At 40.3% G+C, this 24,890-nt stretch overlaps 2 protein-coding genes and 1 non-coding gene across 4 annotated transcripts in view; 1 reads left to right on the top strand and 2 right to left on the bottom strand.

Annotated features, from left to right (window-relative positions):
• Positions 1–17,574, top strand: part of Zmpste24 (zinc metallopeptidase STE24) — a 31,656-nt gene extending 14,082 nt beyond the window's left edge. The window contains exons 5-8 of the mRNA XM_015484728.2: positions 929–1,113; positions 10,174–10,278; positions 12,928–13,071; positions 15,888–17,574. Coding sequence (XP_015340214.2) covers positions 929–1,113; positions 10,174–10,278; positions 12,928–13,071; positions 15,888–16,112 — 659 coding nt within the window. The 3' untranslated portion in view covers positions 16,113–17,574. The remainder of the gene's footprint in view (positions 1–928; positions 1,114–10,173; positions 10,279–12,927; positions 13,072–15,887) is intronic.
• On the bottom strand, positions 8,121–8,227 carry LOC125610442. The gene has a single exon (XR_007340461.1). It is a non-coding gene; the product is annotated as a U6 spliceosomal RNA (small nuclear RNA).
• Positions 17,575–21,428: 3,854 nt separating the features above from the next.
• The window catches only part of Col9a2 (collagen type IX alpha 2 chain), a 14,870-nt gene continuing 11,408 nt past the window's right edge, over positions 21,429–24,890 (bottom strand). For both annotated transcript variants that reach the window (XM_015485204.2, XM_048815670.1), the window contains exons 25-32: positions 24,704–24,739; positions 24,528–24,572; positions 24,405–24,437; positions 24,102–24,248; positions 23,787–23,841; positions 23,319–23,507; positions 22,580–22,657; positions 21,429–22,191 (exon numbers count right to left, since the gene is read on the bottom strand). In XM_015485204.2, the coding sequence (XP_015340690.2) occupies positions 21,992–22,191; positions 22,580–22,657; positions 23,319–23,507; positions 23,787–23,841; positions 24,102–24,248; positions 24,405–24,437; positions 24,528–24,572; positions 24,704–24,739 (783 nt within the window). In that variant the 3' untranslated portion in view covers positions 21,429–21,991. The remainder of the gene's footprint in view (positions 22,192–22,579; positions 22,658–23,318; positions 23,508–23,786; positions 23,842–24,101; positions 24,249–24,404; positions 24,438–24,527; positions 24,573–24,703; positions 24,740–24,890) is intronic.

The raw sequence follows: 24,890 nt of genomic DNA, 5'->3' as shown, positions 1-24,890 counted from the left end.
AAAAAAAAAAAAAAAAAAAAAATTAGGTACGTTTTCTTGTAATCTTTGCTGTTGTTGTTGTTTTTGTGGTGCTGGGAATTGAACCCAGGGCCTTGTGCATGCAAGGCAGGCCTTCTACCAGCTGAGCTATACCCCCATTCCTTTCTTGTAGTATTTGTAAAAATAATTGTGGAAGCAAGTGTTCTATTTTAAAAGATTTAGAAAAGAGAAAAGTAAAAAAGAGGAAACAAAAATCCATAATTCTGGAAGCTAGTGATAAACACTTCAGTATTTTAGTACATTTCTTTTTTCTTTTTTTTTTTTAAGAGAGAGTGAGAGACAGACAGAGAGATAGAGAGAGAATTTTTTTTAATATTTATTTTTTAGTTTTCGGCGGACACAACATCTTTGTTTGTATGTGGTGCTGAGGATCGAACCCGGGCTGCACGCATGCCAGGCGAGCACGCTACCGCTTGAGCCACATCCCCAGCCCCAGTACATTTCTTCATAAGCTTTTTTTAATGCTTTTTATTGTTTATGCTTTTCATTTACATATTTTTTTCTTGACAATACTGGAATCTTATATATGTGAAGTTTTGTATACTTCATAATACATTGGTTAGGTGTTTCTTGTTAAAATTCTTTGAAAGTATAATTTTTTTCTGGCTGCTTAAAATACCATTTCATAGTTTTACCATCATTAATCATTCCACAACTATTGGATATTTAGAATTATTTTACTTATAAAACTGTGATGAATATAAATATTTGTGTCAGGAATGCAGGGAAACAGTCCACTGCTGGTGGTGATTTTCATTGATACAATTCTTCAGGTGTTAAACAATTTGAAAATGATATGTCCTTTTTAGTAGTTCAGTTTTGTAGGAATCTCTCCGATGGACCCAAACTTTTTAATTATATTCCATGCTTTGAACTGTCTTTTCCTTAGGATCTAAACGCTCTTCCCACAGCAATGCTTATTTTTATGGCTTCTTCAAGAACAAGCGAATAGTTTTGTTTGACACTCTACTAGAAGAGTACTCTGTACTAAACAAAGACATCCAGGAGGAGTCTGGCATGGAACCCCGCAATGATGGAGAAGGGGACAGTGAAGAAATAAAAGCTAAAGTTAAAGTGAGTTCTTATTTTCCTAAGAGACTGTGCCTTAGTTTGTATACACAGTGCCTTGACAACTCAAAATGACACCAGTTTCTATGCAGTGAGTGTTGGATTCAAGGAGACTACCAAATAAAAAAATACTATGGCTTTTTTATAGTTCTGGTATTTGGGAGAGATTACTACTATAATTATATGCTAACTACCTTGCAGGCTTTTACAGATCATAAATATATGTATATGGCTTCTTCTTCAAGAACATCAAATAGTCTTCTTTGACACTCTACTATTTACAATTAAAGAATTTCCACAGGGAAGGTAAAGAGAAGGTAAACATCTAATTTTTAGGTTCATTGAGACAGCGGTTATAGGCTTTGGCACCCCAGAGACAATTTGAGTCCTGTTTCTGCTTTTAGTAGATGTGTGTCTTTGATTACATTACATAATTTAGCCAGTTTCATTGTTTAACATGTATTTATGAAACGTGTACTGTGTGCTAAAGTTATTTTGCTTCTCATTAGGAGTACAAAAGCAAAGAGGCAGACTTTCAAAAGCTTATAATCTAAAGGGGATATGGTCACATAAGCACACCACAGTGTTGTGTTGCTACTGGGGAGCTTGGATTCTAGGGAACAAAAGAGAAAAACATTTCTTAAATCTGACCTGAGAAAGTTGCTTCTGGATCTTTTTCCTCAATGAGGTCCCCTGATGCTGACTCATAAAATTTACCAACACTAAAGGAGGAAAAGGGACAATGATAAGAAGTAATACAAATTTCATCAGAAGCAGTCCCAAGTATTTTGATGTGTAATTGAATGTGCCCCTGGCTTTGGTGTCATTACAGAGATGATTTTAGATCCCTATTTCCTTACCAACTGTGTAACTCTGGGCAAGTAAGTTAATACCTCTGAGTCTGATTTCTTAACCGAAAGATCAGCAGGATTTCTCTCAACCTTGGCACTACTGACATTTTGTGACAGATAATTTTTTTTTTTTTTTTTTTTTGTGGAAGGTATCATATGCATTGTATGACATTCAACATCAATGGCCTCTCCCCATAGGCTAGTGACCTCATGTCCCCCCAAGTTATAAAAACCAAAAATGTCTCTGAATAATCACCAAATATCCCTGGGGTTGGAGTCAGGATGCAAGATCCTGTGGTTGGGACATACTGAACTAAAGATACTTAACTTTTAGGGTTGTAATTATGTGAAAAAGCTGTACTCATACGGCGTGGTGGCACATTTTAGGAGGCTGAGGATCATGAGTTCAAAGCCAGACTCAGTGAATTAGCGATGCGCAGTTCAGTGTGACCTTGACTCTAAATATATACAAAATAGGGCTGGGAATGTGACTCAGTGGTCGAGTGCCCCTGAGTTTAATCCCCAGTACCCCCCCCCCCCCCGAAAAAAAAAAGTAAGATTGGTATACATTTTTACTACCAAAAAATATTATCACTTGAGCATCTGCTTTGACCCTAAATCGGTGACCTAGTAGCCAGGTGTAATGATGCACACCTGTAATTCCAGTGATTTGGGAGACAGGAGGATCTCAGGTTCAACCTGCCTGGGCAACTTCTCAAGACCCTGTATCAAAGTAAAATAGTAAAATTAAGTGCTGGCTTGTAGCTTAAAGGTAGAACACTCTTGGGTTCAATCCTTAATACTGCAAAAAAAAAAAAAAAAAGGACAAGACTTAGTTAAGTGCCTAGCCTGTTATAAATATGTAGATGAAACAAAATTCTGTGAAAGGATTAGATAGCATTGTTAGAGGGTTAATACCTTTGATTATGTTTGTTTTTTAGGATATTAGAATAAAAGCCACTTTGGTCTGACCTAGTATCATATGATTTTAAGCAGGGAAGAGATCTTCAGGTCATTTTATGAGTAGGAAAATTGAAATCCAGAAAGGGTACTCAGTAACAACACTAAAGAATCATGCAGGTTCAGGGCTGAGGCTATAGCTCAGTGGCAGAGTGCTTTCCTAGCATGTGTGAGACACTGGGTTCGATCCTTAGCACCACATAAAAATAAATAAAACAAAGGTATTCTGTTCATCTACAACTACAAATAAAAAAGAGAGAGAGAAGAATCATGCATGTCCAGCATATCAATTGCTTAAGAGGCATCCACATGCAGGGGATGATTACATCATACTTAAACCTAGACATTAGCTAGTGTTCAGTGATCATAAGCAGTGCAATGAAAAAACAGACCTTTATTTTATGTATTTATTTGTGGTACTGGGAATTGAACCCAGGGGCACTTTACCACCAAGTTACATCCCTGGCCTTTTTTTTTTTTTCCTTTCTCTTTTAAGACGGGATTTTTCTAAGTTGCAGAGGCTGGCCTCAAACTTGAAATCCTCCTGTCTCAGCCTCCTGAGTCACTGGGATTTCAGGTATGCACCACCATACCCAGCCTATTAGACCTTTAATGTCTGCAGGCACAGTTTTATTTGCTGTGGGGTTGTTTGAAGTGTGTTGAATGGAATTTGACTTCTTTTGCTGGCTTCTTGAAGAGGCTGCTTTATTTCATTGATTTAACTGTAAATGTTTTAACATCTGTCCTCAAGTTACTTGACAATATACATTAGATATAGTCTCACCCTAATTTATAACAGGGGAGAGAAATAGACTATAAGGCAATGTGTGATAAATATCATGAATGGCTGAAAGAGTGTGACTTTTAGATAGCCAGGTAAGAATGCAAATTCCAGTGGTCAAACAGGTTTCTGAGAAAGAGGATATGTGAAGGAGACCGAATTTTAATTTGGGGATGGGGCTTTTCAAGGTAAGGAGCAAAGAAAGCTGTAGAGATAAAACACCTAACTGCTGTTCTGAAACTAATGATTAATGGATTTGTGTAGATGGAGATAGAAAGGTAGACCAAGACTAGTTTATAGAATGGTCAATACATCAAGTGGTTGTTTCCTGTGACCTGGAAAGTATAGATTGATTTGGGTAGAAGCCAGTGCTTGTTTTAGGAAGATTAAAATTTGGTGGTAGCACATAAGAGAAAGCAAAGATTTCTTTCTTTCAGAGGCAGGGAGACTTTTAGGGCCTACTGCATCGGGATAAGCATGAAATAATAAGGTTCTACGCTAGAATTCAAAGTCAGAAAAAGTGCAAGAATCATAATAAAGGATGGATTTAAAGTACTTGTGATTGATATTAGGGGAGTGAAAAGGGTCAAAAATTGACTCGATCATTAACTATATTGCTTTCCATTGTAACACTGATGAGATGGTTTTAGGAAGTTTACCAATAATATAAATTTGAATAGTTATGTATTTATTAATGTACACAAGGAAGAGGTGAAATTAGCATGTCGAGATCATAATTTCATGTATATTACTGCTAAGTTTTATAAAGGAAATTGGTTTAAGGAGAGATTAAGTAAATAGGTGGAGAATACACAAATGTGGCAAAAGTTTAGGAAACTGATTTATTCAGCACCTGCTACTTATGGCCTACTGTGTACGGGGGATACAATATGGACAATCCCCTTCCTATGTGGAAAGGGATACAATGACAGTTTTAAACCTGAATGATTAGAGAAGATAAAGGTTTTGTTTTTGTTTTTGTTTTTGGTGTGTGTGTGTGTGAGAGAGAGAGAGAGAGAGAGAGAGAGATTGATTGATCGATTGATTGATTGATTCTTGGAATGGAAGCCAGCACTTCACACATGCTAGGCAAATACTCCATCACCGAACTACATCCCCAGCCCAAGCATTTTATTTTTAACAGAAGTTTTAAAGAAAACTAATGTTATCTAAAATATTTCCTTTTAGAGAAAATTTCTATTAACATTTTGATAAATGCCTACATTTTAAGAGATATCTATGAAACTTACTCTCTGGAATTTTACCTTTCACAAGACAAATGGAATAATTGGAACAATGTGTCTCAAGAAAGCAAGTGCTAGGGTTATGTTGAAGTCCCAGCTAATAAGTGTAATAAAAAGGACACATACTCCAGAGAGGTAGGCTTTATCCAGTAAGATGTTTTCATTTCTCAGCCTCCTTTTCTTCATTTCTACAGTGAAGATAATACTTGCCTTCTTACCCAGCTTAGTGTTGCCTCAAATGAGGCAGCATATGAGTTTTATAAAAAGGAAAGTACTATGGAAAAATAAAAAATGGGTCATACTTATTTCTGTTCTTTTATGTAAATTAGTATAGGAAGAAAAGATAATCCAGTTCTGTCTGAGAATCTACCACAAATCAGGTCTCTTTTCTTTGGAAAGTGGTCCTTGTTTAAAGCTCATTTCATTCCATATCAGCATAGCTTTGAATGTGACTCCCACACTGTTCTAAATAGCTTTTAAAATCCAATATCAGACCAAGAGACAACTGCCTAATGGAAAACTATCTAATAGATAATTGGTTGTTTTGTAAAAGAACTCAAAATTCACACTGGAAAGCAGTTGACTGGTATGAACAGAAACCTAAGGACCATGTTACCTGGTGATTGAACCTAAGGACACTTTAACACTGAGCTATACATCCCCAGACCTTTTTTGTTTGTTTGTTTGTTTGTTCTGGGGAGAGTACTGGAAATTGAATCCAGAGGTGCTGAGTTAACCACTGAGCTTAACCATTGAGCCACATCCCCAGCCCTTGTTATTTTTTTGAGATATATGCTCACTAGGTTGCTTAGGGCCTCCTTAAGTGGCCTTGAACTTGCAATCCTCCTGCCTCAGCCTTCAAAGTCATTATTAGGTTTTATAAACATTATACTTCATCATTTATATGCTCTATCATTTGTTTTTTAGTTCAGTAATAATTTTCAAACATTTACATATGTGCCACTAAAATTGTTTATTTTTTCTGACTGATGCACGATGAATAATTTACTTTTGACTTCATATTTTATGTAAAAGTTGAAAACATAGCCAGGCAAGGTGGTATATGCCTATAATCCCAGCAACTCAGGAAGTTGAGGCAGAAGGATCACAAGTTTAAAGTCAGCCTCAGCAAAAAGCAATTCAGTGAGACACTGTCTCTAAATAAAAAACAAAATAGGGCTGGGAATGTGACTCAGTGGTCAAGTGCCTCTAAGTTCAATCTCCCAAAAAAGTCGAAAATACAAGCCTCTGGCATCAGACTACTTGGCTTCAAATCCCAAATTTTCCACTTTTTGGCTATACAGTTATAATCAAAATAGTTATTTTCTCTGGCTAGATTTTTTTTTTTCATCTGTGGGATATAAGTGGGAATAACAAGAGTACGTATCTTGTATAGTGGTTGTGATATATAATAAGATAAGTGTGCAGTACACAGGCCTGGTATATGGTTACTGTTTAATAAATGTTAGTAACTTTTGTTTTTATTTTTAAAAATCTTATATATGTGCTAAAAAAAGATAAATGTATGTGTGTGTATGCACATACATACAGACGTGATTGTCTTTTTATATAATATTGATTTGCGAAGTTACATGAAATTAAGAGAAGCAGAGCTTCAATAAATTTTTTTCATAAATTTTAATATTAGGGGCTGGGGATGTGGCTCAAGCGGTAGCGCGCTCGCCTGCCATGCGTGCGGCCTGGGTTCGATCCTCAGCACCACATACAAATAAAGATGTTGTGTCTGCCGAAAATTAAAAAATAAATATTAAAATTCTCTCTCTAAAAATTAAAAAAAAAATTTTAATATTAGTTTTACCTTATTAAAATAATGCAAGGTTATTGCTTAAAATTTCAAAACACAAAAAAAGTTATGAAATTTAGCAGTTTTATGTTCCTTCCTTTCCTGTGTGCCTCCACCACCAAGTCCCCTCTCTCATAGATTTCAGTTTTAGTTGCTGCTTTAGACATTTATTTGCACATTTCTTTTTTTCCTTTTCTTTCTTTTTTTCTTTTGTAACCCACCATACCACTGAGCTACATCCCCAGCCCTTTTCATTTTGAGGCACGGTCTTGCTAAATTGCTCAATCTGGCCTCAATCTTGTGATCCTCCTGCCTCAGCCTTCCAAATAGCTATAATTGCTGGTGTGCACCCCACTGTACCAGGCTTCATTTACCCATTTCTATGTCTGAGTGATATATGTATGTTATTGACTGTTGTCACTATTGACTTTCTATTATGATAAATGAGGATTTATCTCTCTTGTCCTAACATCTATTTTGCCTTCCCCCAATTCTTCCAATATAATTATTACAATTCTAGTTTTTATCAATATTCAGTATTTACATTATTGTACCTATGCAGTTATTATTCACTACTGAGCATACCTAACCTTTTTTCCATCCTGGTTAATAATTAACTTTTATATGTGCTTAAATTTTTTGTATCTTTTGTTTAATTGTTCTCATAGCTTCCAGGGTTTCTCAGAATAATTTTCTCCAAGGTTAGTTGCATCCAGTTTTACTTTTAGTTACCCTCATCCCTCAAAACACCCTAAGAGAGATCTCTGTGCCATTTCTTCTCTGAAGTCCTGTTGTACATCTCTGTGTTAGACTCCCTTGGTCATCCTTGTTTCTAGGTTGGAACCCGTGTTGATTTATTTTCTTCTCTTGGTGCCTACATCCTATACCAGTTTGATTTCATGAAAAAGCTGATGATGGAAGTCCTCACAGACTGTCTTTGAGTCACCTGGTTCAAATCAGGTTGGAGTACCCTCTGTGTCTGCTATCTAGTCATCATTCTGGTATTATTCTTTCTTTCACTTCTTTTCTGTGCTGATCTCCTGTGTTCTCTAATGCCTGGCTTTGTGTACTTGACTCCCTCATTTTGGTAGAGACAGGTTGCATAGTAGGTAAAGTTTTTGGATTTGTGCCTCGAATGGCTTCATTTTTTTGTCATACTTGCTTGCTGCTTTAACTGGATTATACATTTCTACATTGGAAATACTTTTCCTTCAGGATTGTGAAGGCATTGTTCCATTGCCTGCTTGATTCCAGCATTGCTGATTCATTATCTAAAGCCACTCTATTACTGATCCTGAGTATGTCACTTGCATTTTCTTCCTCTATTGTTGGACCCTTTCTGTTGATTTTGTTTTATTTATTTATTTTTTATTTTAAATATGGAACACTTCATGAATTTACGTGTCATCCTTGCGCAGGGGCCATGCTAATCTTCTTGGTATCGTTCCAATTTTAGTATATGTGCTGCCAAAGTGAGCAATTTCTGTTGATTTTAATCCATCATGTTGGGTATATGCATTGCCCCTCTTTAACCTGGAAATCAAGATCTTTGGTTCTAGCAATTTCCTGGAATTATTTTGTTGATTTCTTTTCTTCCTTTTTTCTGTTCTCTCTTTTCAGAGCTCCTGTTATTTGAGTGAATTTTCCTGTCTTTTCTTTCTTGTTTTCTATTTCTTAATCTCTTTGTTGTACTTTTTGGGTGATTTCTTATCTTCCAATCTTTCTTTTAAGCTTTGATTTGTAAGAATTTCCCATTGTTTTAGCATTCTCTGTTTTTTCCCCTGGGTGCAGTATCTTATCTTTTTAAACTTTCTCTTTACATAAATTCTGTTTATTCCTTTTTTTTTTCCCCTGGATTTGATCTTCCATCTTAACAGCCTACCTCATTTATCTGCTTGATTTTGGTTATATGCTTCTTAGTTAGAAAATTAGACTAAAAACCAGATTGTAATTTCTGTCCCTGTAGGTGATGCTTATCATTTTTGAGCTTCTCTATAAGATGTCCTGAGTGAAATTTGGTGGGCAAATACTGGTGTTCAAATTGTTAGTTCTGTTCTGTGGGATGATCAGAATTCACAGTAGATATTCTTCAGTCTTTTGTCTGGAGGATCTGTGCTGGGAGCTGAGTGTGCAGAGAGGACTGGGGTGAGAGAAGGAGTCCTCAGTGTTCTGCCTGCATAATAGTAGATGAACAGACACATGGCATGTTGCTAGTGTACCTGACCCTCAGCTATTTTGAACTGCAATTGAAAGGGTCTCTTCTTTTGCCCTTTCTAGAAAGATTAAACTTTTAGGCTTCTACCCTGATGAAGGAGAAGCACTTGCCTATTGATACGGAGTTGGAGAGGGAATCTGGAGCTTTACTCATTTCTCAAAAGTCTCTTANAAATAAAAAAAAAAAAAAAAAAAAAAAAAAGAAAGAACTACTGCTAATATTTTGCTGTACTTTGTTTCCTGATTTCTTCAACCAATACACCATTTTCACGTCAGAACATAATCTTTGAAAATATTTCTAATTTATATATGTGTGTGTATATATATATATATATATATATATATATCTGTCTGTTATTTAATTGTATTTGTCTTGAGCAATTTCTCATGTCAGAATGTAAACTTTGAAAACAATTTCAAATGGGATTATCATTAGCTGTCATGACTATTATGACTTACTTAAATATTGTCTTACTGATAAAGATTTATTTTTCCAGTTTTTCTCTCCCCTAATCTAAATTACTGTAGATTAAGTAAAATTAGAGAATATCTGTTTTGTTTGGATTCTATCTTCAGTGCTTAACCCAGTGTCTCACTAGAGCAGTGATTCAGGGAATGTTTTGTTAAGCAAATGAACTGTTTTGCACAGAAGTCTGATTGTTTGTTTCTTTCAGTGCTGGGGATAACCCAGGGCCTTGTGAATGCTAGGCAAGTGCTGTACTACTGAACTTCATCTCAGGCTCCTGCCTGTTTCCACTGTGTTTAGTTTTTTTTTTGGACACGGTACCTTTATTTTATTTATTTATTTTTATGTGGTGCTGAAGATTGAACCCAAAGCCTTGCACATGCTAGGTGAGCATTCTACTGCTGAGCTACAACCCCAGCCCCTGGTTTGGGTTTTTTATTTGTTTGCACTGCGAATTTAATCCAGGAGCATTTTACCACTGAGCTACATTCCCAGCCCTTTTTTTATTTTTTATTTTTGCGACAGGTTATTGCTAAATTGCTTAGGACCTCACTAAGTTACTGAGGCTGGCCTTGAACTTGAGATTCTCCTCTCAGTGTTCCCAGTCTCTGGGATAACAGGTGTGTGCCACTGTGTCCCTGATTGTTTCTTTAAGTGAGACTCTATGAAGGAAGATTACTGGATTAAAAGGTTCAAACGTTTTGAAGGTTGTTTATAATTTATTATCTTTTTATTTTTTGATTCAGAATAAGAAACAAGGATGTAAAAATGAGGAGGTGCTTGCTGTACTAGGCCATGAATTGGGGCATTGGAAGTTGGGACACACAGTCAAAAATATCATTATTAGCCAGGTAAGTTTGGAGTGACAATGTTTTTTTATAGTATAAGAGTCAAGAGGTCAAGGCACAAGAAGTCATATAGTAGAACGAGTAAGACAGACTTCATAGCCAGGATCCCTGGCTTTCCATCAAAGCTCCTAGATTTAACTACCTGTGTGGCCTCAGGCAATTTCCTTAACTTCTCTCTACCTCCATGCCTTCATTGAATGATAATACTTCATAGAACTGGTTAAGAATTAAATGTATATATGTATAAAGAGCATGGAATAGTACCTGAAACATGGTAAGTATTTATAAATACGTATTGTTGTCACCATCATTATCACCTCCAGAATTGCTCAGATTTAAGAGCTGTAAAAATGAGAAGAAGCAAATCTAGATAAGTTGGACATTAAGATGCTTTTTTAAAAACACCTTTATTTTATTTATTTTTATGTGATTCTGAGGATTGAATCCAGTGCCTAACACCTGCTAGGCAAGCACTCTACCACTGAGCTACAACTCCAGCCCCCAAAATGCTTTTTATAAAACTTTTTCTCATGTTAAAGTAATTTGTATTCATTGAAAATTATAGAAAAAGTAAAAAGAAGAAAACAATTTCAACAGCGTTTCTCCTCTGAATATTAATACCTTTAAACCAATAAACAGGTTCTCAAGTCCTGGGTAAAATAGTACTAAACCTCCTTTCCTGGTTTTGAGCATCTATAGCCTTAATGTCTTAAGTGGGTCTCTACCTTTCTGAAAGGTTACCCAGTTCTGGAGGATGAATTATATGGAAAGACTTGAGCCCCTGGGGACACATTCCTATTGCTGTTTGTTTTTAGGTAATAAAATGAGTTCTTGTAGCTTGAAGCCATGTTAAATGGATACATGGCAATGAGTAAGAAATTAAATAAATCCAAACCTAAGTTCAAAGTAAGTATTCGGTCTAATAAGGAAAATCACTACCCCTTCCATGAATCAGGAAAGTGTCCAGTGGAATCAGTTTACCACAGGAGGTAGGCTGGTCCCTGAGGTGTGGTACCTTGTCAGTGCTGGTGCCAATTGCATCTTCCAACAGATAGGGTACCTGGCAGGAGCCAGTGGGGGAAGATCTGTGTTGTTGACTAGTGTATTGACTCCTTTTCTCTCTTGAGCTCCTTGATCAAGTCCTAGAATGGCTTGAAGAAGTTGGGGCTGACTTCCATAGAAAAGGTTTCTGCTCTTGACCATCAACAGCCTCCCTACCTCTGGGACTCTTTGTTGAACATTCATATAAAGTCAAAATTTCATAGTCTGGGCTAATTTTGGAAGTTTTCAGTATACCTTTTCCCCAAATCTCTTTGTTAACTGTTTTCTAATTTTGTTCCAAATCCCTGATCATCCAGCCAAACCATTATTTGCCCACTACCAATTAGTGTGTGTGTGTGTGTGTGTGTGTGTGTGTATCTCCTCAGTTCAGGTCCTGAATTAGATTGCCTGGACAGTGAGATATACTACTTAAAAGTTCCCCTCACTGAGAAATTTCCCTTTGCTACTTCTTTTCAAGACCACCCACCCTGAGAGACACTGCGATGCCACAGCAGTCCACTTTGTGCTGGTACCAGTATATTGTATCGTTATTTGTACAGTAGGCTCCAGTTTTTTTCTTCCTTCTAAATTAAATGATATAAGGGAACTCATAAGTAAGGATTGGTTGAGGAATGTCAAAGTGGTAGGAGTTGGCATCCTAGAGTATGAACACCTGCTCTTTAACTTCTGCTTCCTGACTTGCTTCATTTGCATGCCTGTGTAGAACACTTGGCTGATGATAGATACCTCTGGGCAAATCAGTTCTCAGCTAAGCAGCTCCACAAGTGTCCCATGGCCAGGAATTCTATCTCTATAGGGCCAACAGCAACCTAGAAATAATTTTTCAAAGGACATAGACTGTTAAGTGTGGGCATCTTCTCTAGGAGTTTTCTGTTGGCGCTTGTCATGGATCCATAGAGTTGTAAAGGGTAAGTGGCAAATCTGCTTACACTTCATCCTGGGCTGACTGGCGCACTTCCTCCCGTTGTCAGCCCCACTCTAAGTGGCAGCTTCTCGAGTCATCTGGTAAATGCTTTGGAACAGCACACTTAAATAGGGTATGTGTGGCTTCCAGATCACTGATCTGCTAAGAGAAAAGAATGGTATTTATTTTCTAACTTTACTACAAAAGGTTGTATTTTGGTACAGGTATTTGATTTTCTTTTCTTTTTTTTCCCTCTGACCTCCAGCTCCTCAGTACAGTTCCTATAGTCCTATAGAGAACTCCAGGGAAACCTCTTGCTTTGGAGCCTCCACATTAAGGTCGAGTAGGAGCCTTGTGTCTGATTGTGGTCTCAACACCAGAATCCATTCTAGCCCTTTAACTTTGTAGAGAGAGAAAGTATTTCAATTACTGTTAACTACTTCAGTCAACAGTATTATAAGAGGCTCAACTCAAACCTACCCCTGAAGAAAACTATGCAGTTTTAAACATTTGGGGAAAATTTTATTTTCCTTTTGAGAATAAAAGGGAAACTATAAAAATGTCTAAATAACTTTTGCTGTAATCACACTAACACCATTCTTAAAACCACACCAATCACTTTTGTAGTATTATGGCACAGTGAAATCAGCCTAGAAATAACTTGATTTTTATGTCTTCCTTTCTAGATGAATTCTTTCCTGTGTTTTTTCTTATTTGCTGTATTAATTGGTCGAAAGGAACTTTTTGCTGCATTTGGTTTTTATGACTGCCAGCCCACTCTAATTGGACTATTGATCATCTTCCAGTTTATTTTTTCACCTTACAATGAGGTAACGTATAATCTTTAAAATTATCTCAGATATACCCTTGCTTATTTCAAATCTAGAACCTTTAGGGTAGTATTAAAAAAAAAATCAAAACTACGGTTTTAACAAATAGATGAAATAATCTTTTAGTCAGTTGATTGGTCAATATGAGAAAGTAGTAGAAAAAGCTAAGCCATATAAATAAATGTTTGTGTACTTTAGGGAGGTGGGGAGATAAAGAATTATACTTTAGCAGTGAAAACCTTGATATAATATGTACCTCAGAAAATTAGATGTAGATCAACTACTGGAAATCCCATGTATTCACTAGTGCATAAATGAAGGGACTGAAAAATAAAAATTGAGTACACACATGACAAGATTAAGGGAGGTTATATGACTGTGTTCCTCTGATTCTGTTCTATGAACTCCGGCCTCAAAATAGCCTTAGAGTTCCATTCAGGACGTTCTAAATCAAAACTGGGTGAAGTTGAAGAACCACTGCTCTGTGATAGTTGAAGAATCGCTGCTGTGATAGGGGGGTTCCATATGGGTGATAAGACATAGGTTAATGAGACCATGTCACAAATCTGACAATGGCACCATTTCATGATATTTGGTAAGGCTTACAACATAGGCAAGAAATAATACTGGGGATCTAGTCCCTCCATTCTGAAGAATTCTTTTTTCAAGTTGTGTAGTAAGGGTTTTGAGACAAGCTAAATGAATCCTATTTCTTTACTTAAAAAGTGGGTGTGTAGGACTAGGGATGTAGCTCAGGGTAGAGCTCATGCACAGATCCCTGGTTTGATCCCCATTGCCACAGAAACAAAAATAAAATAAAATGTGGCTGGGAATGTGGCTCAGCGGTAGAGCACTTGCCTAGCACGTGTGAGGCCCTGGGTTCAATCCTCAGCACCACATATAAAGATATTGTGTCTAACTACAACTAAAAAAGATAAATAGATATTTAAAAAAAAAAAAAAGAAAAATGGAGAGGAATAGATCATATCTGTATAGCATTGTCAACATAAACTAAACTTTGTAGAGAAGTATAAGATTTATTATCTTTAAACATTTGAATACATTTTAAAAATATTTATTTATTTATTTATTTTTAGTTTTAGGTGGATACATTAGTTTGTTTTTATGTGGTGCCAAGGATCAAACCCAGTGCCTCATGCATGCTAGGCGAGCACTCTACCACTGAGCCACCACCCCAGCCCCTAAACATTTTAATATTTTGTTTTAACTTTTGTAGAAAATATTAATATTTTATATTATACAGTTTGTTACTGCTTGTAGAATATCATTTTTATAATAAAATAATCATTTGTCTCTCCACCCCACCCCACCCCAATATTGGGAATTGAACCCAGGGGCACTCTACCACTGAGCTACATCCCCAGCTCCTTTTATTTTTTATTTTGAGACAGGGTCTTGCTAAGTTGATGAAGCTGGCTTTTAACTTGTGATCCTCAGCCTCCCAAGTTGCTGGGATTACAGTTGCGTGTTAATGTGCCAGCCATTTTGTCTTCTGTCACAATTCAGGAATTCCTTAGGGACACTGAGTTGTGTGTACTAAATGAACCCAGACTGCTGTACTTCCTAGCAGTTGTACTTTTTTTTATGTGGTGCTGATGATTGAACTCAGGGCCTCATGTATGCTAGGCAAGTGCTCTACCACTGAGCTGTATTCCCAGACCTTTTTATTTTTAATTGATAAAGAGTTTCACTGAGTTGTCCAGCCCGATCTTGAACTTGAGATTCTCCTGCCTCAGCATCCCAAGTAGCTGGGATTAGAGGTGTGTGCCACCATACCTGATTTCAGAATAATTTAAGAAAAGACATTATGTTATTCAACTTGTAGAACTTCAGTATGAAAAGAAATATTCCTCTCATAATTTAATTTTCAAATGGATTTTTTCCTTTCATAATGGTCTTCAAAACTTGTATACTTATTCTGGCAATATTACCATAGATCAGAACACTAATAAAAAATTCAATTTTGAAATTGTTCTCAGAATGTGACAATTTTTTAGAATAATATCAGTGAAGAGTGTCATGGTCCTTTAAAGGTAGATAAGTGGACCAAGTGTAGTGGTGCACACCTGTAACCCCAGCAACTAAATAGGCTGACACAGGAGGATTACAAATTAGAGGCCCATTTCAGCAATTTAGCAAGACCCTAAGCTAATGTAGTGAGACCTTGTCTCAAAATTTTAGAAAAATGAAAAGGGCTGGAGAGGTAGCACAGTGGTTAAGTACCCTGGGTTCAGTCCCCATACCAATAAATAAATGAATATAGATAAGTGATTAAGAATATTTTTTAAAAGAAAAAAAAAAAAAAGCTGGGATGGGGGGGGGGTGTTCCAAATACAAATTACCATGACTTAAGTCTGTCTCTGAAAGGTGGTGTCCTCTGGCTTTGGAGTCACCAGGAAGTTCAGCACTACACCTTTGAATTGTGTCACCTCCAGCAGTTTGTCTAACCCCACTGAGCTTCACTTCTTAAACTGTACAGCAGAAGTAAGAGATTGCTAGAGAATATGTAAAATGTCTACCTTAGTTCCTGCACATGGCAGCTTCTCAGAAACAGCTGTTTTTTAGTAAGAATAACATTTGTGTGGATATATATTTGTGTCTAGTCTGTTTGCTTGGTGGGGAAAGGCACAGTTTATAATAATTTCTCTCCATAGTTTCCCCAAATACCAGTGCTGTTTCATTTGACCTGCCCTTCTTCTTACCATAATGGGTTTCAACTGCAGTCTCAGCTCAGAGAACCTTCCTGGACAGCAAAGAGATGCAGGGTGGCTAAAACATTTCCTTTCCCTTTTCAGGTTCTTTCTTTTTGTCTAACAGTCCTAAGTCGCAGATTTGAGTTTCAAGCTGATGCATTTGCCAAGAAACTTGGGAAAGCTAAAGACTTATATTCTGCTTTGATCAAACTAAACAAAGATAACTTGGGATTCCCTGTTTCTGACTGGTTGTTTTCAATGTGGCATTATTCTCATCCTCCACTACTAGAAAGACTTCAAGCTTTGAGAAGTACAAAACAAGACTGAGATGCTCAGGGTCTATGACTGAAGACATTTTTCATTATTTCTGTCCTGGCAGCATGTTCCAGCTCTTGATGTTTTTAAACTTTTTTTTTTTTTTTTTTAAGAAAAATGATTAAGTACAGAAGATTTAAATACATTTACTATCTCATTTCAAAAATGATTTAAATAATCCATTTCTTAAAGGAAACACTGGATAAAATTTTGAGGCTGAATATTTTTAAAGGCATAGTTTTATCTTCAACATCTGATTCACCATCAGTTTGTAAAATTATTTAAGAAAATACAGACCTTGTTTTATTTATACACTTATATTTAATCTGCCTGCAAGGTAATAGGGCCATTTAAAAGAGGGAACATTACTATTGAGTTCTGTGAGGCAGAAATCATTGTGCTCATGCCTAAGTTGAAACTTGTTTTTTACATTCATGCTGTTATAATTTAACCTGGCCAATCAGTGTTTTAAATAAGAAAGAAAGATAATAGTTGGTAAGGCTAGTATTATTTAATGAAAGTTGTTAGAAATATGCTGTATGGTTCTCCAAATTTCAAATTTCTGTTCCCTCTCTTTGGTGCACACTGATCAGGAATTTCTAATATTGTTTTGAAATTAGAAATTATGTATAGGATGTTTTAAATCATTGAGTTTTGTTTTTGTTTTTTAAAAAATGACAATTTTTATCTTTCCTTCCACCTGGTGGGTGTGGTAGGTAAACTAGATTTTTCTCATTCATTCAGTCATTTTCTTGTAGTTAATTAAACAATGCTTCCTTCCACATAGCAAAAATTGAACAGATTTTGCAATATTAAAAGTGGCAGAACAGGGAAAAAAGAATAACATCTTAAGAGACATACGAGTGATATACTGATGATTCTCTTACAATATTATAGGAAAAATATAGTTTTCTATCTTTCAAGGACAGAAGAGTTTCCATTTTTATTTTTGTAATTTTTATCTGTAATCCTAAGTACTATTTAATTAGGCCTGATTCCAATTTTGAAAATTATAGTTCTTATTATATAGGTAACGTTTTCCATCAAAACAAATGTCATGAATGATTTCCAGTTTTAAAAGCTGTAGGTTTGACTGCTTCAAATCTCTGTCCACTTTTTGAATGAGAACTTATTTTGTGCCTGACGTTCCCACTCACTGATAATGTTTACCTTCTGGGCATTTATTCCAAAGTGGGACGGACTGAGTACCTTTGGTGTCTGGCCATAAAGTCATTTGCTCAGCTGACATTTGAGTGATGTCTTCTTCACATGGAAATATAATAAAAATAAAAATCTAGTTTAGTACTGTATTATTATTTTCCTATAGCTAAAGCACAGCTGTCCTGTGTTTTTTATCCAGCATCCTTTTCCTGTGACTTCATGCTCTGAAAACTGCCTTTCCTTCCTTCTGTGCCTTTAAATACAATTTTCAGTTCTGCACAAGTGAAACATTAAAAATTGCAATGCAGATTTACATAACTTGTCTTTATGATGTAGTTTGTGTGTCGTATGTTGCCCACCAGTGTGATTGTTACCTTAGGGGAGTGGGGTGCTAGTGTATGACAATATAGTCCTAATGCTGAGTGTTATCAACACCATTACCCATGTCTCACACAATTCTCTTCATGGCTTCCTCCTGCTCTTCATGGCCTTCCTTTGTAGACCATTCCAGTTCTTGCCAATGTTTCCTCAAAGCTTTATTTGTAATCATTTCTTCATTTTGTAACTAACATCAGATTATTTTGGGTCTGCTTGGTCTGCCCTGGCTGCCTCTTTGATCTTCCTTACATATGGCAGCAGTAATTAGTATTTTATTATGTAATTGATCTAGTCACCCACAGTGTATGGATGCCAGAGGCATAAGTAGAGCCAAAAGGAGATTGACTGATGGGTTCCTGAGATGCTGACCAGAGTGAGACTCTGCTCCCTGAGATCTGGCAGATGAACAGGGAGCAGAATCAAGTTGGTCAAAGTCTGGAATGAAATGGCATGTCACCAACAAAGTTGATCTTTGAATCCAAGGCAGAGCCTGTGTTGTGTGTATATACTGCCTTTATCTGGGTTGACCCTTTGCTGAAGTCTGAGAGCTTGCTAGTATTCTGCCTCTTTGGGAAAGGTTGGGGGAGATGTAGCTCAGGAGTAGAGTGCTTGCCTAGCCATCTGCAAAGTCCTGGGTTTAATTCCCAGTACTACCTGTATGTCAGAATGAGTGCAGTTTGGTGGGATGAGATTGCACTATCAGACAACATGCCCAGGGGAATCCTAGGCTCTTATTATCCAGGATAGTTTCCAGGGAAGAAGACTTCCTGAAGAGTTGGACTAGAGATGAAGAGAAAGATACCCCCATGTGTTCTGAAAACATGAAACTAGGACTGCATATACCTGGTAGGTGGGTAACTTTGTATCTTTGGATCAGAGCCCCCCTGTGACTCATATAAGATATAGTAGCCCCTGCCATCCTGGTTTTGCTTTCTGACCATGTTGCAAAAATATTGATATTTGTCCTAAGTCTTTCAAGAGACACTATAATTTTATTATAGCATATTATTATAATTCTTTTATTATTTTTATCCTCCTATTGTGCTTAATTTATAAGCTAAACATTATCATAGGTAGGTAGGTATGTATAGGAAAAAACAATGTAATAGGGTTCAGTGACTAGTGGTCTAAGCAGATGTCTGGGGCATCTTAGGAAGAGGTAGTCTCAAGTATGAAGGCTTTATTGTGGGGGCCAAGGGGCCAGTCTGTGTGCTGGAGGGGAGTAGGAGATACAGTCAGGAGGGAGGGCAGATTTAGTAGGTCATTGTAAGAATTCAGGCTTTTGGTGTGGTGGGAAACCATTGAAGGTTTGGTGCCAAGAAGTGACATGATCTGCCTTGATTTAACAGGGTCACTCTGGCTTCTTTGTTAGGAGAAAGTATAGAAGCAGGGAATTAGTGGGTAGGGGCTCCCATTGCTTTCCCAGCAAGAAGTCCTGTATAGACTGAAGTGGTAGTTAGAGAGGCCAGCCAGACTGTGTCCTGGATTTGGTAGTGAGCCTCTGGAAGGGGCTGGACTGTCTTCCTGCAGTGTCTATGTCTCTGTGTCTCTCGCTCTCTCCCTCTCTTGGGGACAGAATCCAGGAGCACTCCACCACTGAGCTACACCCTCAGGGCTTTCTTCATTTTATTTTGGAGATGGGGGTTTTTGCTAAGTTGCCTAGACTGGCCTTGAACTTGTGATCCTCCTCCCCAGCCTCCTGAATACCTGGAGTTACAGGTGTCTGCCACCACACCTGGCTCAATGTCCTTTCTGTTAAGCTGCTTAAATCTCTCTTTTCCTAATTGCAAACAGTGGAGTTGAGTTCCTACTTCCTTTTTGTTGTACTAGATTTTCTGTCTTCCAAGACTCCCTTGTAGAGGGCTTGGTCTCTATTCTTGGCAGTAGTAAGAATAACTGGAACACTTGGCCATTTGAACATACCTCAGCCACCCACAAGCTGAGACCAAGTCTCTTCCTTTCTGGTTTGATCATTGGTGGGTGGGGTCTTACTCCTTTGAGCAACCTGAACATATGATTCATTCATTTCATAAGTATTTTGTTGAGCTTGCTGTGTGCTGGAAAATAGAAAGTAAATGGGAGATCAAAATTCCTGCCGTTGTAAAGCTCATATTCTGGTGTTTTATGTTGAATATGATAAATGTTCAGAAGAAACAATCAAGTACAGGAGGGGACCTGGAAGCCTGGAGCAAGGTGGCGAGCAGTAATAATATTTGGAGGAACAGCATTCCAACAGCAGGTTTAGCACATGTGCAGCATGGCATGTCAGGAGCAGCATCAGGGCTGGCATGGCTAGGGTGGAATGGACCAGGGTCTGAGCATAGGGGTGAGGTCAGAGAGGCATGTGGGAGACTTGTAGATCACACTAAATGGGCTGAGTGAAATTCACCCACCAGAAAGTCTCATAAAGGGTACTGGACACTGGTCCTTTGGAATTAGCTCCCTTTCAGTCCTGTTAAAGCCTGAGTCATAAGAAATGAATCATCCATTTCTCTGTGGTAGTTGAAACCCTCTAGTGGACTCAGTCCTGTAAAGTCACAGAGAGGGACAAGAAAAGGATTTGCAAATAAGGAAACCTCAGGGCATAGGTGTATTCTCTAAGTCCAAGGTTTCAGGTACTAGGACCAAGTATATGACCCAAGTTTATAATACTTAAGAGCCTGTTCAGGGGCAGCTTTTGTCCTCTTTCCTCCCTCCCCGGGCGCTCTGTATTCTAAGGGCTTCCTGGCAGGCACTTATCAGGATCTCTGTGGGGTCTGGGGTGCTCTAACAGGATTTGCCAAGCACTAAGAGCAAAGCTATCTTAGTGGCCCTTGGTGCTACTCCACCTTGGCCCTTCTGGTGTCCCTGGGATGGGGTAAGCGAGTTCAGTGTCACCAGCATGAGTGTTGAGGAAAGGAGAAGTGAGGATGGGCATTTGTGGTGAGGTGTGGGAGGGCCACAGATGATCAGAAAATGCTTGGACCTCAGGCTGGAATCCAGGGCCTCCAAACAGCTACGGATGGCAGAGTGCTTCTTTGGGGGGCAATACATGTTCACATCAATACTGGGATAAACAAATTGGTTGCCTTTTGAATTTCAGAAGTTCCTAGCTAGCCTAGAGAGAGCCATGGGCTAGTCTCCTCCAGATTTTGATCATCCAGGCCCATGTGTGTTTTTCTCACAGCTTAAAGCCTGTGGAAGGGTTGGGGATATAGCTCAGTTGGTAGAGTGCTTGCTCGCATGCACAAGGCCCTGGGTTTGATCCCCAGCACCATAAACACACACACACACACAGCCCATGGAAGGCAACAGCCAGGTAGGTCTTATATCTTCCACTCTAAGCTCCTACCCCAGGGCTGCACATATCAGGCACCAAAACTCCAGAGGACTCCCAGTTGCCAGGCCCTGACAGGACACTGGGTGTGCTATGTTTGGATAAATATAACATGATTGAGTCCTTGCCACAGATATCCAAATGTTCAGAAGGGGTTTGCCCAAAGCCACACAGCAAATTATCATCTGCCTTCCCTTCCCTAGCTCTTCCCCACAGATGTTCCTCATATAGGCCATGCTGTCTCCATGCTCACAATTCAGGATGTGCCCCACATCCCCCTCCCCTTCCCTAGCCCCTGGCAACTCTGCCCAGGTGGTGGAGGCAGTACCAACCTCCATCCCATCCACAAGAAATTGAGCCCATGTCTGGGGATGTAGCTAAATTGTAGAGTGTTTGCCTAGCCTGGGTTTGATCCTCCACACTGCAAAAGAAAAAGGAAAAGAAAGAAAAATTGAGACTAACAACTCATGTTCTGGTTTGTAACTAAGTTGGGGGCTTTTATTTACAGAAAGGCCATGGTGTATGCTGGGAAAAGGGGGCAGAAGAGGGTAATGACAAAAAGAAAAGGGAGATGGAGTTTAAATACTCAGGTGAGAAGCAGGAAGGAAGTGGGGCTGGCTTAAGGATGCCCACCTCAGAGAAGTCACCCCCAGCAATCATCCAGTGAGTCCATAGAATAAGAATGGGTTCAGGAACCAAGAGAGACCTCAGCCTACCTGTCCCAAGGACAAGATGGCCAGTGGAGAATGGAACAGATAAAGGAGACATTTGGTAACATCCAATTGGTGCTCCAGAAGGAAAGCCATCCTGTCCATACTGTTCCCTTTGGAGTGTTCACTCTCTGGTGACAGTTGACCTGTCAGCTACCTTTTCACTCTGATGCTCTCTCTTCCTTTTCCCTATGTTTTAGAACTTCTGTCCTTAGGACCACTGAGTCCCAGACAGAAGGTCCTGGGAAAGCTAGTTTCCTGGGCTGGAATGCCTGTCCATATCGAGGGGACCCAGGATGCCTGTGGGCTGTGTTCTGTGCTGCTGTTCATGGCCCCTTGATGGATCCCGGCTCAGTGAGACGGGCTGAGGCATAGGCTGAAGCCCCCAGGCAGGCTGCAGGCTCACAGAAACCTGGCAGTCCCACAGGGCCTGGCAGGCCAGGTCGGCCTGCTTCTCCTGGAGCCCCTGGGGACCCTCTGTCTCCATCCTTGCCGTTGATTGCCTGCCCAGGCCGGCCAGGGAGTCCTATAAAAGAGTCATGACATTAGGGCCTTCTCCTGACTCAGCTTAGAATTCTGAAGTGGAGAAATAGTTCAGATGGGGAAATGAGGCCAGGGATACCACAGGAAGAAGGGACTCTTCGCAGACAGTGATTCTGAGATTGTCCACTATGCCCAGTTCCCAGTCAGTGAATCTTGGGAACACATGCCTGTCCTTCCCCTTCATGAAGAAACTACATCTCAGGAAGTCCTCAGAGTGTCAGCTTCCACTTCCCAGTCAGCCCCCACCCAGGGACTCCTGGGTGCTCCAAGTTGGATGAGTGTGAAGCATCCATGGAAGAAACCCAAGTGTCTGTGAGTCATTAATCCCCAAGTTCAGGAACAATTGTAGCCAAGCAGGGCCAGGTTCTTACCTGGGATCCCTGGGGGCCCAGGCATCCCAGGGTGCCCACGCCCTACTTCTCCTTGGTCACCCTTCTCTCCACGCTTTCCTGCAGACAAAAAAAGGGGTCTTAGTTTTTCAAAATTTGGAAAATGTTTTTCCCACCTGGTTTGATATTTAATTCATGTTTTACATACAGCAATTATTCCAGTTTTGTGCTAGTTCAAAATAGGGGAAAGCTGGAAATGACCACCTAGGGCTGGTTAAATAAAGAGAGGTCCAGACAAAGTATGGAAGACTATGCATCTGATACAGTTACTTACAGGAAAACATGCAATGACAATATCTAGCATTTACCAAGCAGTAAACTAAGAACAACTCTAAATTACTGCTAAAGGTAATCCCCACTAAACACTATGAGGTCAGTACTATTAACATGTCCATTTCACAAATGATAAACCTAAGGCCCAGGGAAATTAATGGGTAACTTGTTCAGGGTACATAGTGAGCAAGTGGCAGAGTCTGGATTCTGAGTCTATCTGCAGAGACATGGAAAGATGATGTTTATGGGGTTACCAGTAAATAAATAACCTTCCCAAAGCTATAAACAGTGCATTGTTTTCCATCAGTGTGGTTTGGGGGAAGAGCCCTGGGGTGTCTACTCCACAGTCTGACTGAGTTGGGGGTGGGGAACAGGAGGTTGAACTTAAGCCAGCCTTGGCCAAATTCCCACTGCCCAGCCCACACTCCCTTCAGAGAACAGCACTCACCCTTGGGCCCAGTATTGCCAATCTGACCCACGGCTCCCACGACTCCTGGAATTCCTCGAGGGCCAGGGTGCCCATTCGGGCCCTGCTTGCCTGGGTATCCAGGCGGGCCAGGTGGTCCTGGAGGACCCATCATCCCAACTGCACCAAGGGCTTCCCGCTTGGCACTCACAGCCACCTCTGCCAGTTGCTCTGGAGGGAGAGAGGGGAAAGAGGTCTATGAGATGGAAGGCCGAGCATCCTGATGGCCCCTGGCCTCTAGGTCTGCAAATTGAAAAGTCCCACTTTTAAGTTCCCTTTTCTTAAGGCCCTGTCCAGAGTGATATATCCAGATTTCCTGCAGCTCCTTGGAGGTAGAGCTGGAATGAGCACTTGGGACTCCAGACCTCTGGCAAGACCACATGGAGAAGCTCCTGAAGGGTGCCCAAGCCCTGAAATGGGCTATGGGGAGGGGTTACCCCCTCCTCTCACCTTGCATCATCTTCAGCACCACGTCTTCGATGTGCTGGTCACTAGCAGCTCGGCCCTGAAGGCAGAGAAGGTCTTTCAGGAAGAAGCCTCTGGCTGCCAGGATGCCCCTCCTGCAGCTTCTGACTCCCTCCAGATCCCTTATCTTCCCAGAAAGGATTTTTGTTTCTGATTGAAACCCCTTCTGCTTCCTTCCCCAGCATCCTTACCCCATGAGCCAGCCTCAGGGAAGCCAGCGGGCCTCTGGGAACTTCCAGACTTTGGGGGATTAGAGATCTCCTAACTAGCAGAACCCCTCTGCCCTGGGGGCCAACTTACCGCCACGCCCTGTCTCCCTGGCAGTCCTGGCACGCCTCTGTCTCCAGCCTGTCCTCGAGGGCCAGGCGGCCCAGGGTAACCCTGCACCCCTGGGGCACCAGCATCCCCGCTGGGGCCAGGGTAGCCTTGCTCTCCGCGGACTCCTGGCTGCCGGGGGCGGGGCAGAGACAGCGCCCGGTGAGATTGCGCCAGGCTTGGCGGGTTAGGGGCGGGGAGGGGAGGGGATGGGAGGCTCGGGAGGAGGAGGTCCCAGGGCAGCCCAGGGAAGTGCGGTAACCTCAGGGAAGGAAGAGTGTGACTCACCTGTCCCTTGGGCCCTGGCTCACCAGATTCGCCCTGCACGTACAGGGAGCACAGCCATCAAGCGGTGGGTACTCTGGGGTACAGAAGCCCTCGCTCCCCGCCACCCCCGCACTACCCACTCACCTTCTCGCCTTTCTCCCCCGGGAGGCCGGCCACCCCCGGGTCTCCCTGCAGAGAAAGAGTCTCGGGTCAGGTGCAGTGGGGATGTGAGGTGGGGCAGCGCCACCAAGCCTAGGGTAGACAACCTGATGCCCCAAGCTCGGGACCCCACGAAGACTGAACCGGGCACTGGGACTCACCACTCCGCCGCGGGGCCCGGGTTTTCCTGGGGAGCCCTAGAGAAAGCAAGACGAAGGGCTTGGGAAATTTCCCCCTCCAGGGAGGGGAGGGGCCACAAGGTCCCCCCATGATCCCAAGTCCTGGGCCCGCTGTTGGAGCGCTTAAGATCTAAGCTCCCCCAGCGCCCCTCCCCCAGCCCCCCTCCCC

The sequence above is a fragment of the Marmota marmota genome, unplaced genomic scaffold, assembly GCF_001458135.2.
Source record: "Marmota marmota marmota unplaced genomic scaffold, marMar, whole genome shotgun sequence".
NCBI classification, from domain to species: domain Eukaryota; kingdom Metazoa; phylum Chordata; class Mammalia; order Rodentia; family Sciuridae; genus Marmota; species Marmota marmota.
The sequence above is the reverse complement of the archived record's forward strand: the minus strand, read 5'-3'. Positions and strand labels throughout refer to the sequence as shown.